The following is a 14,887-nucleotide window of genomic DNA, read 5'->3' as shown; positions in this document are numbered from 1 at the left end:
ACTGTCAGAACCCAAAGCAATCACAAAGGCTTTTTCAGCTATAGTTCCACCCATGGTTAGGCAATACGGAATTAGTTGTTGTCCTACCTGTACACAGCAACTTTTGCTGCTCCAAAAGCTCCGACAATCAGATCTAGAAATAAAAGAATAAAATATTTTAAGGGGCTTATTTTATATACCTATACGTTCTACTACTATGAATTGTTATTATTATCCTTTATTTATATGGTACCACAAGTGTTCCGCAGCGCCTCACAAAGTACATAAACAAGTAAGTGAACAAGAAACCAGTGACTTACAGTACAATACAGTGCAGGAGAAGACATGCTGTATACACATAGTTGCGTTAGTGATCAGGCCCGCCGAGAGCCGCGGCAGGCCCGAGTAAAGAGGGACGTGGCCTAATTGCGGAAGGCGTGGCCACGCCCCCTTCGAGAAAAAAAAACACGTTTTGCAGTGCCGTGAAGCGCTGGTGAGGGGAGTGCTCTGAGCCCCCTCAGCCCGGGGCGCATAACCAGTGGGGGGCACAATCAGCTTGATTGCTCCCCCCACAGGCATAGAAGACTGCTGTGACTGCTTCATAGCAGCCGCGAGCAGTCTCCCAGTGCAGCCCAGCACACAGCAGCGTCTGCTGGGCTGCTGTGATGAAAGAGGGGGGGGGGGGAACGGTTTCCGGACCCGGGCCCCCGCCGGGCCCCTCCAGCAAGCTCGGGCCCGAGTGATTTGTACCCGCTCTCTCCCCCCTCTCGGCACCACTGTTAGTGATTATAACACTCAAAATAAGCAGCAGGGAGTCAGAAACCAAGTGTTAGGTGCCCTTGTTGGGAGTAAGGAGTAGATGAAAGTATAAGTAAGGAGAAGCACATGACGGAAGAGGGCCCTGCTCGTGTGAGCTTACATTCTAAGGCAGGGGTTCCCAACCACGGTCCTCAAGGCACAGTAACAGTCCAGGTTTTAAGGATAGCCATTCTTGAGCACAAGCAATTTAATTAGTACCTCAGTTATTTTGATTTAACCATCTGTGCACAATCATGGATATCACTAAAACCAGGACTGTTAGTGTGCCTTGAGGACCGAGGTTGGGAATCACTGGTCTAGCACACAATGTAAAATGACAGCTAGAAGCTGATTGGTTTGTATTTTATTTCTCTCCATTTTATCTCTCCCTAAGGTTTGATAGATCTCCCCCATGAAGAGATGGACTACATTACACGGTCCAGCCGGTTTACAGCACATTTCTCTGACTGGCTCGTTTCATCTACACAATGGAACATTCTGGATCATTCAGACACAATAAACAAGGAAAATGTGAAACTGCAGCATCTGTCATTTTTATTGCACGTGTTGGGTGATTCTAGCTCTCAATGGGTTAAAAGTATTCCCAGACTATCTTTCTCCATATGCTTTAAAGGTACGTTGCCAAGAATTATACGGGACATTGACGGCTGCGAGACATTACTTGTCTGCATATATCAATCTATAAATTATAATAAGTCCGCTGTCAGATAGTAAGTGTCCAAAAATGAGAAACAGGCCTGTCGTTCTTACAGGAGATTTAGCAGGAATCTTTAATAATGGACTCGTTTATTCCAAAGCACTATGTTGCTGTTATGTCTATATAGCACAGGTGTAACTTTGACTTATTTGTGCTATTTGTACCTAGAAAAACAAAGGTACTCCAATGTCTGAGGGAAAACTTTCAGACAGGAGAAATGTGCTGGTCCCATAATGTGTGCAGTGGTCTGAGCAGGGAGAACCTTTCACCTGTTCAGCTGGACCGAGTTTGGGTTGTCAAAGCTCCGCCCCCTCGTATTCATGCAAGTCTGAAGTTCACAGGGGAGGGGCTATGACAAGCTACGGAAAAAAAAACCCTTAACACATCATGATTCCGAAATATAAGATAGAAAAATCTTAGTTGATGGGGACTAGTCATTTTTAAAAGATGTACTATGGCGAAGCGAGGGGCAGGATGAGCATGTAGTAAAATTGTAAATATAATTTAATTGCAGCAGTCAGATTATTTCTATAAAAAAAAATAATGGATGAAAAAAATTACAGTTAAATGTTCCTGAAGTTTACAAATGTTTGTTTGCACCATGTATCATGTAATGATTACATGGGAAATCCATTTGCAATTTTTTGTCAGCCTTCTACAAAACTTGGAGAGTTATTTGTGCAAATACCAGAATTAACCCTTTAAATGATCAACCATTTCACCGACAATTGTATCACGGTATAGCAGAGGGTCCCAAACTCGGTATTCAAGGCACCCTAACAGTCCAGGTGTTAAGGATGTCCATGCTTGACCACAGGTGACTTAATTAGTACCGTGGATATCTCTTAAACCTGAACTGTTAGGGTGCCTTGAGGACCACATTTGGGAACCTCTGTGGTATAGTATATCAAACTCCAACCTCTTCCAGGGGGAGATGTATCAAGCAGTGTAAAGAAGTGGACCAGTGCCCATAGCAACCATTTCTTGATACATCTCCCCTACCTAGTGCATTGTAATGATTGACAGTTTTCTTTCAATCACACAAGAGGAATCACACATACACGTGGAGGAGTAACAGACCTTGTTACCATGTTCAGGAAACAGCCAAATGTGATAATGCAGATTACAGCCTGGTTACCAGATGAGGTCAGAAGGGACTTGCTAACCTAAATAAATATCGCTCACTGACCATAGCATACAATAGTGTAAAGGAAACCATCCATTTTTTGTACTTTAAACATATAGGTTACTATATTTACACCAGGGCAGTTCATGAATATCATTTATATTTCCTTTTTAGGCTTAAAACAAAAAAAAAAGTTGTATGTTAAAGACATTAACAAAAACTCCCAAGTAAATTCCGTCTCTTTCTAAACTGAGTAGGAGGTGGAAAAATGGAGGCGTCAGCAGTATTTACACACAAAGGGGATGCTGGACAGTTGTAAGTATATCCGACGTACAGTATGTTGCTCCACAGAAGTGTGCATGGAAAAAATGCCTCTCTGCCCATGTGCAGAGATGTACGCACCTCCACATTCAACCGCCCTCGTGTGCGGGGACAGACTGATTTTTGCTTACGTCCATCTTTGCACATGATCCAGTCAGAACGCCGACAGGTTCCGGATGTCGCCAGTCAGAACGTCGTAATGGACTACAGGTCAGCAACCAATATGTCGACATTAAACAAATGTTGACATGGTTAAAATGGTGACGTTCATAATGTTGACATTTAATATGCCGACACCAGAATGTCGACATAAATATTTTTTTTCCTTTCTTGCTTTTGGGGTTAGGCTAAAATAAGCAAAATCCAGTATGCCAACATTCTGATGTCGACGTGTTAAATGTCCGCTTTATGAACGTGTCAACGTTTGTGAATGTCGACGTGAAGTTCATGTCGTCATTCTGTCAACATTTAGAACCTGTTGAAATTCTGGTGCCAACATTCTGAATGTCGACTTTTCATATCACACCCCTTTGCAAAGCCTACAATTGTGTCAACACGGCCTCCCTAAACATTGCTTAGGTGAGAACGCCCAGGTAAGCTCAGATGATGCAACTGAACTGCATATGATACTGCATGGCTGTACTTGAGTACGCTCAGTTCCGGGGCACGCACAGTGCGAACACACGCCAGATATGCTCCGCAAACATCCGTACATTCAACTTCAGATCAGTCCTCAAAATACTGTATATATGTACTTAGACCACATTGCAGCAAAAGCTGTCCGACAATATATACTTAACTCGTAACAACCAATCGGACATTAGCATTGATCTGTAATATGAACATTTGGGTATTATCATATACTGTAATGCTGAAGTACATGTGTATGAGATTATGTAATAAATCCATACTAGCGACAGTTCTGATTTACTACCTATGTAGGAGAACATCTGACTTTGAGTATAAACAGAATGTCGACAGTTATGATATCGACATTTTGTAAATGTTGACATGTGAAATGCCTACATTCTCCAAATGCCGGCAGTTAGGGTTAGGCTGCAAGAGGGGGAGGATTAGGGTTAGGCTGCGGGAGGGGAGTTAAGTGTTAGGCACTAAGGTAACGTTTAGCGGGTAGCGATACTCACTGCTGGAACTGCTGGAAGTCGCCAGCAGCTGACTGCTGGACCCGGAAGACACGCTGGACCCACCGAACCAAGTAAGTCACCGCTGAACCACCAGTAACGTTTTGTCAACATTCTAATCATGTCAGCATTTCATCAGTATCGAAATGGTGAATGCTGACATGCAAAGCATGTCGACTTGTTGCATATCGACATTACAACATGAGCTAATATCCTAAAATCCGACACATGGCTCCATTTAAGAATGAGTCATAAGCTATCTAACACTCGTTTCTGGAGCTAAGTGGGGTTATAACATCTGCTGTTGATGACTGCACCACTTATGGCACCTGTAAATGGCGTAAGAGATGTGCAGTGAGGACCCAGCAAAGCCTTTCCGGTTTCAGCAAAGTATGTACATACAGCACTTCTGGGTCTGTGGGATTGGGTCTGCAGGGCAGGCTTATTGGCACATGTAGTTCAAGCTGGTTTCCCCCCCAATTTTCCTGTACCAGAATGGGCTCAGAGGTACAGGGCTGGTTAAGCTTTTGGGGGTGGGGGGGGAAACGCAGTTCTTTTCTTCAACTATAACACAGAGGGCCTGATACAAACCCACTCCCGAGTGCTCGCAAGCGGGTCAATGTTGGCCCAGCCGGCTCCGTCGTGCGTATGCGCGAGCCCCGGATAGCGACGGGCAAGCCGTCGCTCCGGGTCTCGCACCAAAGGGGGCATGCTGTCGATGATGAGTGACAGCACGCCCCCTTTGGTGGGCGTGCCGGAGGCGTGGCTGCCCAGACGGAGGCGTTCCCATGGGAACGCCTACCATCTGGGGCCGGCCCCACTGACATCACAAGTGATGTCAGTGGGAGTGCTTCCGGCTCTGATAGAGCTGAAAGCACTCCAGGGCTTGCGGCAACGAGACCCTACCACAAGGGTCTCGTCGCAAGCCCGATGGTCGCGATGGTCTTGACCATCGCGACCAACTTCCTGGCCGCTCGCTATAGCTATGGGTGGTCACCCACAGCTATATGAGCGGCCAGGAGGCCGCTCTAAAAATTAAGGATGGCCCTGATTCAGAGTGAGCGCTCTGTCAGAGCGTCCGGCTCTGAATCAGGGTCAGAGTGTGATCTGTGCAGGGCTTCACAGAACATGCAGCTCACAGGCAGGTCTATTGTTTTCAGACCAATACGACTGAACACAATTACATAGACCACAGAAAAACACGATTCACGCAATGCGATTCTTAGTAAATCCATGTTTTCATTCTCTGCCAAACACGATTCTTAGTAAGTTTACCCCTAGTTATGGGCAGAATATGACACCTAGGTGTGATCTCTGTGCCAATTACGATTCATTACACATTGGCTGCTTGAGATTTGCTGGGCAGAATCAGCAGTGTAATATAAAATATAAGGTATGTAGTTTACTGGCGCTTTCCCTCTAATCAAAATTCAGTGGTGGCCAGAAAAATACGTAAAAATAGCTTTAATACAATACATAAATTATCCCAATTGGGAGAAAAATAAAAACATCAGTGGCAGACAATAATGCAATAAAAACTTCACTAAAAACAACTTCATAAATATATGATGGTGATTAGTGGTTCAATTGCTAATTGATAAGGTGTCCATGCATAAACAATTATTTCTGTAGAAAAAATGAATTTTTCACAAATATGAATAATAGTTTGAGATCACTTTGTTCATAAAGTGTCTGTGCATATGGAAGAGAGAATCAAATAAGATAAATGGTTGGATTCCTACCATGAGGTAAAGTATGGGGCCCCTTGGCCTTCCGGACCTAGGAACTCCGGAGGGCTAAAACAAGGGGAAGGATGTAATGGGCCCGAAAGCTTGTTTCAAATGGTTTTCAACCCGCATTCACTACAGCCAATGCGTTTCGACCATCTCCTGGGTCTTTGTCAAGAATCAGCAGTGTAGTCTATTTTCTACTCATTTGATTATTTTGACATATTGGAAAGTATAAGGCAACCTAGCAGTCTGGACATGGGGTGTCCCGCTAATTAGGGTCAGAGCTCATACAGGGCGGGATGCACTAAAGGGTGAAATGCGGTCAAAACTCAGAAAACCTCAGTTTTCAGAGTTTTGGCCGCAATTCCATATGCACCGAGGTCAGGAATGCGATACATTCCGGTGCTTGGCCCCGGTGGGTAACGCCATCTTTAGATGGCATTACCCAATAGAAGCCTATGGGCTTCTTTCTGCAAATCCCCCTGAGAGTGATGCAATCGGTTCCCTCCCAGGGCATGCACAGAAGACACAGAGGGACTTCTGGGTCATAAACCCGAAAGTAACTATCGCAAAGGACAGCTCTTACCGGGAGAGATGTCCTTTGCGATTTTCTATCTATTATCGCCGTTATGTACCCGATAAGTGGCTTAGTACATCCCACCCACACTTTTGTTTATAGAGTGGCGATACTGTATTACTAATATAGCCGATTAAACAGGACTTCTCTGTGGAGGTGTAAAGTGGTGGTCCACAAGCACCAAATTCATTGCTCCACAGATAACCTCAATTTACCTTTAGCTTCAGCACATCTCCAAAGCTCCCTTTCACTAAACCAGGCAGACAAGACCTGCCCAATGTTATTAAGTACTATTAGTACCGTTATTAGTACTGTTGTTTAGTAGGGATATTACATTATATCACTAAAGCTGCATACACACACAACGATTTTTTTAATGAACGATTTTAGTAAACGATTTTTTCCCTTGAAAAAATTAACTTAAATCGTTTACTAAAGTTGTTCATTTACTAAATGTCATGAACGATTTTTATGAACTACAAACGATTTTTGCATATTCCCTTAATGAAAATCGTTGAGTTGACAAGTCTGACTGAACTACAAACTACAAACGACAAACGTGAACGCGCATGAACGATAATCGTTCATCGTTTGACTCAGAAAGTGAACGATTTTTGCACACGATTATCGTTAAACGATATCGTTTAACGATAATCATTAAAAAAATCGTTGTGTGTGTATGCAGCTTTAGAAATAGAAGGGTAAATGTAAAAAAAATAACCAATATGATATTGCACAAATAGGAACACACAGTCAAAGGTTAATAAACATAAATAAATAAAATATGTTTATATCAGTGGACAATGGACAACTCCCTTTTCATGCATTTCTATAGCCTAGCTAAACTGCAATGCTCAGCAAAGTTATTTGAGAACCTCAACAATACACAGTATGACAAGCACCGACGAGTCTTCCTGTGTGACCATAGAGAGCATGATGATATTTGCAGACAATGCAGGGATGAAATTACACTTCTCAACAGAATTAACAATAAAATAAAAGAAAATGAAACATACCTGGATAATCATTTTTGTCTATGTCTGAATCGCCTCTCAGAGTGAAGCCAAATCCCGCAGGCAGTGAATCCGAGGCCCATGACCCCTCCAGGATTTGGGAAGGGGCACTATTTAACCCTTTTCTGTTTCCATTGTAGATAAATACTCTTCCCTTTCTGTCCTCACCTGCAAACGGAGCTCCAATGGCAACATCTGCAAAACGAAGCAAAGATACAGTATGTAACTCACTAGTGATCGGCTCCTCATTGATACATAGAGCAAATGTGCACTTTTTGTATATGTAGACATCTACAGCTGATTTTGCTCCACTGAAGTTGTGCCCAGTGTATATAACTGTAACAAGTCCATATTCTGTAATATTTGCCCTATAGGAGCATAGAAGCAATTTGCAAGTTACGCTGGGTACACACTAAACGATATATGTGTAACCAGCGGTTCCAACGGGCGGCTGGTACATATTAAACGATCTGGTGCCCGAAAGCCCGATATGTCAGCCCCTGCCACATCCCATTGCACAGAGTCATCAGCCGCATCGTCAGATTGAGCTGCATGTAGGGCCAACCCGACAATGCGGCTGACACCCGACATCGTGGGTACACTATGGTCCTAACTGTGTGGAGTTTGTATATTCTCCCTGTGCTTGCGTGGGTTTCCTCAGGGTACTCCGGTTTCCTCCCACACTAAAAACAATATACTGGTAGGTTAATTGACCCCCAACAAAAACTAACCCTAGTGTTTATGTGTGTGAGCATGTCGTAGGGAATATACATTGTAAGCTTCACTGCGGCAGGGACTGATGTGAATGGCCAAATATTCTCTGTAAAGTGCTGTGGATATATATATATATATATATATATACACACAGCAGACAATGGTGGACGGCACTCCAGGTCTCCGTACACAAAAAGTAACGACAAGCTACAGTAGTAAAGTCAACGTTTCAGAGCTCAACGCTCTTTTATCAAGGCTCTTGGAGTGGCACCTGGGCACGCCGCTGTGTCACTGTGCTGAGTGCCGATCTATTGTATTTCTGTACATATATATATATACTACCGTTCAAAAGTTTGGGGTCACTTAGAAATGTCCTTATTTTTGAAAGAAAAGAAAAGAAAAATTGTTTTTTTTCAATGAAGATAACATTAAATTAATCAGAAATACACTGTAAACATTGTTAATGTGGTAAATGACTATACTAGCTGCAAACTTCTGGTTTTTAAAGGAATATCTACATAGATGTATTAGAAGACTAATGGATGATTAGAAAACCCTTGAAAACCCTTGTGCAATTATGTTAGCACAGCTGAAAATGGGTTTGCTCGTTAGAGAAACTATAAAACTGGCCTTCCTTTGAGCTAGTTGAGTATATGGAGCATTACATTTGTGGGTTCGATTATACTCCCCAAATGGCCAGAAAAAGATAACTTTCATGTGAAGCTCAACTGTCTATTCTTGTTCTTAGAAATGAAGGCTATTCCATGTAAGAAACTGAACATTTCCTACAACGATGTGTACTACTGCCTTCAGAGAACAGCACAAACAGGCTCTAACCAGAGTATAAAGAGAAGTGGGAGGCCCCGGTGCACAACTGTGCAAGAATACAAGTACATTAGAGTCTCTAGTTGAGAAATAGATGCCTCACAAGTCCTCAACTGGCAGCTTCAATAAATGGTACCCGCAAAATGCCAGTGTCAACGTCTACAGTGAAGAGGCGACTCCGGGATGCTGGCCTTCTAGGCAGATTGGCAAAGAAAAAGCCATATCTGAGACTGGCCAATAAAAGGAAAAGATTAATATGGGCCAAAGAACACAGACATTGGACAGAGGAAGATTGGAAAAAAGTGTTATGGACAGACGAAGCGAAGTTTGAGGTGTTTGGATCACATAGCATAACATTTTTGAGACACAGAACAAGAGAAAAGATGCTGGAAGAGTCCCTGAGGACATCTGTCAAGCATGTTGGTGGTAATGTGATGGTCTGGGGCTGCTTTGGAGCTGGTAAAGTGGGAGATTTGTACAAGGTAAAAGGGATTTTGAATAAGAAAAGCTATCACTCCATTTTGCAACGCCATGCCATACCCTCTGGACAGCGCTTGATTGGAGCCAATTTCCTCCTCCAACAGGATAATGACCCAAAGCACACCTCCAAAGTATGCCAGAATTATTTAGGGAAGAAGCAGGCAGCTGGTATTCTGCTGTAATGGAGTGGCCACCGCAGTCACCAGATCTCAACCCTGTTGAGCTGCTGTTGGAGCAGCTTGACCGTATGGTACACAAGAAGTGCCCATCAAGCCATTCCAACTTGTGGGAGGTGCTTCAGGAAGCGCGGGGTGACATTTCTTCAGATTACCTCAACAAATTAACAACTAGAATGCCAAAGGTCTGCAATGCTGTAATTGCTGCAAAAGGAGCATTCTTTGATGAGAGCAAAGTTTGCAGGACAAAATTATTATTTCAAATAAAAATCATTATTTCTAAACTTGCCAATGTCTTGACTATATGGTCTATTCATTTTGCAACTCATTCGATAAATAAAAGTCAGTTTTCATGTAAAACACTAAATTGTCTGGATGACCCCAAACTTTTGAACGGTAGTGTATGTACATATATATATATATATATATATATATATATTGTATAGAGCATTGAGAATGAGAAAAGAGAATTAAAGATCTAGCTTCAATGCAATGTTTTTGAAAATAACTTTTTTTTAATTTAAAGAAATTCTAAAAGTTTTGTTCTTGACTGTGTTAATGCTGAGGGCCTCAGCTGTGCAGTAAATGTGGAAGTTATTAGGGAACTAGCAGACATCGTTAAAAAAAAAACGAAATTGGGGTTAATTGAGAGGTTATCCTCATAGCCCACTCTGTATGGGATGAAGTGTGGAAAGCTGTGAAATCCGGAACACCAGTGAACGGAAGGTCACGCAGCTAACAGAGGCTGAGATCATACATGGAGAGGACAAAGATTCCTTATTACAATACGCCAACTCCGCGGAACATAAATAGAACTCACTACTGTGCATAGTAATGAATGGGAAAGAACACTGTGGAATGGGATTACAGAGTATCCTACTAGCAATCAGCTTCTGCTTTATAGGATCCCACGTATATATCTGCAAACTGTGCACGCGACGCAGAAATCAAGAACAGGCCGCACGTGAGCCGCACCATGCAGATGCACACGGACGGGGATTATAAGTGCGGACGGCTCCATTAGTCTTTTAACGTCTCACTCTTTCCATGAAGTGGGTGTTTCTGGGTGCCGACCCTGCTAGCGCACGGAACTGATCTCGTGAGAGTGTCATGGTTGTGTCAGCCGACCTCTGCGCTCGTTCACAGCGTGCGGATGGAAATGGGAAGCCTGTTTCTGACAGATCTTTTGCATCCAGCTTGGGACAGGTGTAGTGCTAATAATAATGATGACGGTTGTGGATGATAAAACAGAGGGCAGAGCGACATCTTGCAGGAAGACATGCGGATAATTGGCATGGACAGACGGATACTCACACTAGCATAAGGCAGTAAGCAGGCTGCCGTGGCCAAACGGAAAAGCGAACGCAGATGCCAGTATATGCTTCATTTATATAACAACATAATATGAGTCTAATATATCAATGAGTGATATTCTTGTTATCAATCGTTAAGGGACCTATCCATTAGCAGATGTTTTACTGAAAGATGAAAGACAAAAGATATCTATTGAAAATTCCGGTGGCTGTGCTGAAAGATATCTGTCATGTACATGACAGATTTTGTCAAACGACGAACGATGAACGATATCGCATGCCATCATTCAGGGAGTGGATTTTTTTCTCTGCAGCGCTCTGTAGCTGCTGCTAATATCTTTCGTCGTTCGTCATTTACCACATATAAACTGCCAGATATTTCTAATATCTGGCAGCGATATGCGATAATTGACCAACATGTTGGAGTGATGAAAGATTCAATTTATCGGCCGCGGGAGTGCGCATCTGTCATCGTTCAGGGCCTATCCATAGCATATAAATTGAACGACTGAACGATATATCGTTCAGTCGATCAATTTATCTGCTAATGGATAGGCCCCTTTACTCATCTTAAATGGTGCTCCAACCAATCAGCTCCTAACTGTCATTTTTCGAACACATGACAGGAGCTGATTGGTTGGAGCACCATTGAAGATTAGTAACGAGTGATTACAAGAATATTATCCGTTAAATCAAGGCCTATGTATGCTATACAATTACAGAACATTGATTTAATCACATCAGTCACTGCCCCAATAGAGTTTTTATTATGAATTTCATATGACGAACCCATTCTGTCTTATCAATGACAGTGAAACACCACTAATATGCCCCCACCAAAAAAAAATTACTAAACTCTTAAACAAAGTATTTATCAGACATTTGTTACTCTGCATTTTTTTCATTACAATAATCCACCATTATTAAATTTAAAGTAAAAAACATTTTAGTTTTTAGATCTACTAAAAGGCTAACCCTCTATTGGACATCAATAGATATCAATGCCCCTATACAGTTAGTTTACTAAGTTAGACTAAATTATCACTGAAGTAAAAAATACTCTTACTGGATCTTCCTCATCTCTTTGCTAAAATCAGAAATGTTTTCCTTTCTGTTGGAGAAGCTCAAAGATTCTCGACCTGCGATTATAACTATAGAATTTGCTCTCTATGTATGCATGAGGGCCAACATATGGCTATTGTAAGTAATTACAGCAAAGATATATACAAAATGAAATCACAGAAAATAAAAAAAAAACAAATAGAACAAAATTGAAAGCACAAAACAATCAACTGGTGTAATATGCATATAATTTTTGTGACTATCTTGCATTTCCCTGAAACTGGCGGGGAAGCCTGACTGATTGTAGTCTTCTAGGTAACAGAAATGGCCTACATTGACACCTTGGAATGCGATCCTGGTGGTGACAGCAATGTGAAGGGGGAATAACTGGCATGCTATGCTTTGAAGTTGGATATTTGTTATTTCCCATATTAGCAAATTTGGTGATTGGTTGCTCAGAGCTGTACAATAATTCTTCTGCTGTGTATGAAGGAGATAAGAGGGAAGCCTCGGAAATTGGAAATTAGACTAAACAGTGAATTTTGCCTTCACACTACATAAAGCTGGTTCAGTTTCTGTGTATGAAATTTATTTATTTTTTCTTGTTTTTTTGTTTTTTTTTGCAATATATATCCTCTACACTTTGTTACTATCTTAACCTAATATGTATTAGCATTTCCACTAGGTTACCATTTGCCTTCTCCAAACTAAAACTTATTGCCTCAATTTGGGGGGGGGGGGGAGAGATGTTTTAGACTTTCTAAAGAGAATAAGTGGAGGTATTGCCCTTAGCAACTAATCTGATTGTAGCTATCATTTTATAGAGTGTATTAGATAAATGAGAGCTATAGGCTGATTGGTTGCTATGGGCATCTTCTCCCACTTGTCCTCTTTAGAAGGTTTAATACATCTCTGGGCTTATGTGATAGGGTGTGACTTGCAGCCACTGCGGGAACTCCTAGCAGACTTCCTGTATATTTTTTAAGCGGCAATCATTTTAAAGGCAAAACCAGTTTGGCTTTGCCTTTAAAATGATTGCAGCTTTAAAAATACGGGAAGACTCGCAGGAGTTCCCGCAGTGGCTGCAGCTCGAAACCTATTACATAAGCCCCCTCCTCTTTTACATCTCTCAGCCAGGCAGTGAATATAAAGATGGACTGCATTGGATAATAATTATATACTTCTGACCCTTCAAGTAGACATCCTAATGCTACCTAATATATGTTAGGAATGACTAAGGAAGAGTATTTACCATTGTAACCATCTTGATTTAAATCCCCTAAATTTGCAATAGCACTGCCAAATCTGCCAAACACCTCCATCCCTTTCAGCACTTGGGCGTCTTTGAACACGAGAGGGCTGTCCTGCAAGTACAGGTAGACTCGTCCCACTTCCTTCGGGTTACTCTCAAATTCGCGGTCCATGTAGAGCGGCGCTCCCACCAGGATATCATCTAAACTGCACAGATAAATACAGTGATTTAGAGAAGTTATGCAAGAGCATCTGTCATCTACTTATAGTGCAAGAATCCTTTGTATTATTATATTATTATTATTATTATATATTTATTATTATTATTATTCTATTATTATTATTGTTATTATTATTGTTATTATTATATTATTTTTATTGTTATTATTATTATTTTGCTCGGCTAAACCAATATTGGTGAGTATATGGCCACCAAGTGACCAGGGGGTCTATGTACTAAAGCCTTGGAGAAAGATAAAGTTGATGGAGATAAAGTACCAACCAATCAGCTCCTAACTTTCACTTTACAGGCTGTGTTTGACAAACTGTCAGTTACAGTAGTTGCTGATTGGTTGGTACTTTATCTCTCTCCAAGGCTTAGTACATAGACCCCTAGGAATTGGTGATTCATGAATACAGATAACGCCTTGTGAATTCTCTGTAACCCACATAGGGCAATAACTTTGCTGATTTTATGAGCTCTTGGTAACATCGATGGAATTCAAAGTGAGCATCTGTGAACACAGCCCATAAAATATATCCACTATGAGCGCAAATGTTTACGTTACGTGACAAAAATGTGCATTGTGTAAATGTTTATGCTTTCCAGTACTGTATATAATTATGATTGATGGCAGCTAGAAATACTGTTATATACAACAATAAAAAATGGTAAATACACACACACACATATATACACATATACCCACTGCTGGTGACATGACACATTCCTCCCCCTCTATATTTATTTTCTCAAAAGAAAAATCTTCATATTGGAGATTCACACACATAATACAGAGAGTGAAGTAAGGAATAAACAGGTCTAAGGGTGCCAGATGATGACTGTAGTCACCAGGCCCAGAGTATAATGTCATTCATACTGACCATTCCGAGGGCCCCTGCTGCTATTCTGATGCACTGGGGCCAAAATATTCACAGTAGAGCACGATTTGGCCTTACAGTTCTATTATGGCGGAACTGAAACTGAGCCTTACTGGGGTGTGTGGTACAAAATGTTGACATTCAGAATGTCAGCTTGTCTAATTTTGACATTGACATCATTGCTAGAATGTTAATATTGTGAATTGTAGCCCTAAACCCTACACTAAGTGCAGGCTAACCCTAAACCTAACCGCAGCCTAACTAACCCTAACTGCAACCTAACCCTAACTGCAGCCTAACCATAACCCTAACTGCAACCTAACCCTAACTGCAACCTAATCCTAACCGCAGCCTAACCATAACCCTAACTGCAACCTAACCCTAACTGCAACCTAACCCTAACTGCAACCTAATCCTAACCGCAGTCTAACCATAACCCTAACTGCAACCTAACCCTAACTGCAACCTAACCCTAACTGCAACCTAATCCTAACCGCAGCCTAACCATAACCCTAACTGCAACCTAACCCTAACCGCAGCCTAACCATAACCCTAACTGCA

The 14,887-nt window shown here is 41.7% G+C and overlaps 1 protein-coding gene across 1 annotated transcript in view; it reads right to left on the bottom strand.

Moving 5' to 3' along the window:
• ITGA8 (integrin subunit alpha 8) overlaps positions 1-14,887 on the bottom strand; it is a 212,997-nt gene that overhangs the window by 113,172 nt on the left and 84,938 nt on the right. The window contains exons 12-14 of the mRNA XM_088478635.1: positions 13,227-13,432; positions 7,408-7,599; positions 88-133 (exon numbers count right to left, since the gene is read on the bottom strand). Of these exons, the coding sequence (XP_088334761.1) occupies positions 88-133; positions 7,408-7,599; positions 13,227-13,432 (444 nt within the window). The remainder of the gene's footprint in view (positions 1-87; positions 134-7,407; positions 7,600-13,226; positions 13,433-14,887) is intronic.

Source organism: Taudactylus pleione, unplaced genomic scaffold (assembly GCF_031769625.1).
Source record: "Taudactylus pleione unplaced genomic scaffold, aTauple2 ptg000216l, whole genome shotgun sequence".
Classification (NCBI taxonomy): Eukaryota; Metazoa; Chordata; class Amphibia; order Anura; family Myobatrachidae; genus Taudactylus; species Taudactylus pleione.
The sequence above is the reverse complement of the archived record's forward strand: the minus strand, read 5'-3'. Positions and strand labels throughout refer to the sequence as shown.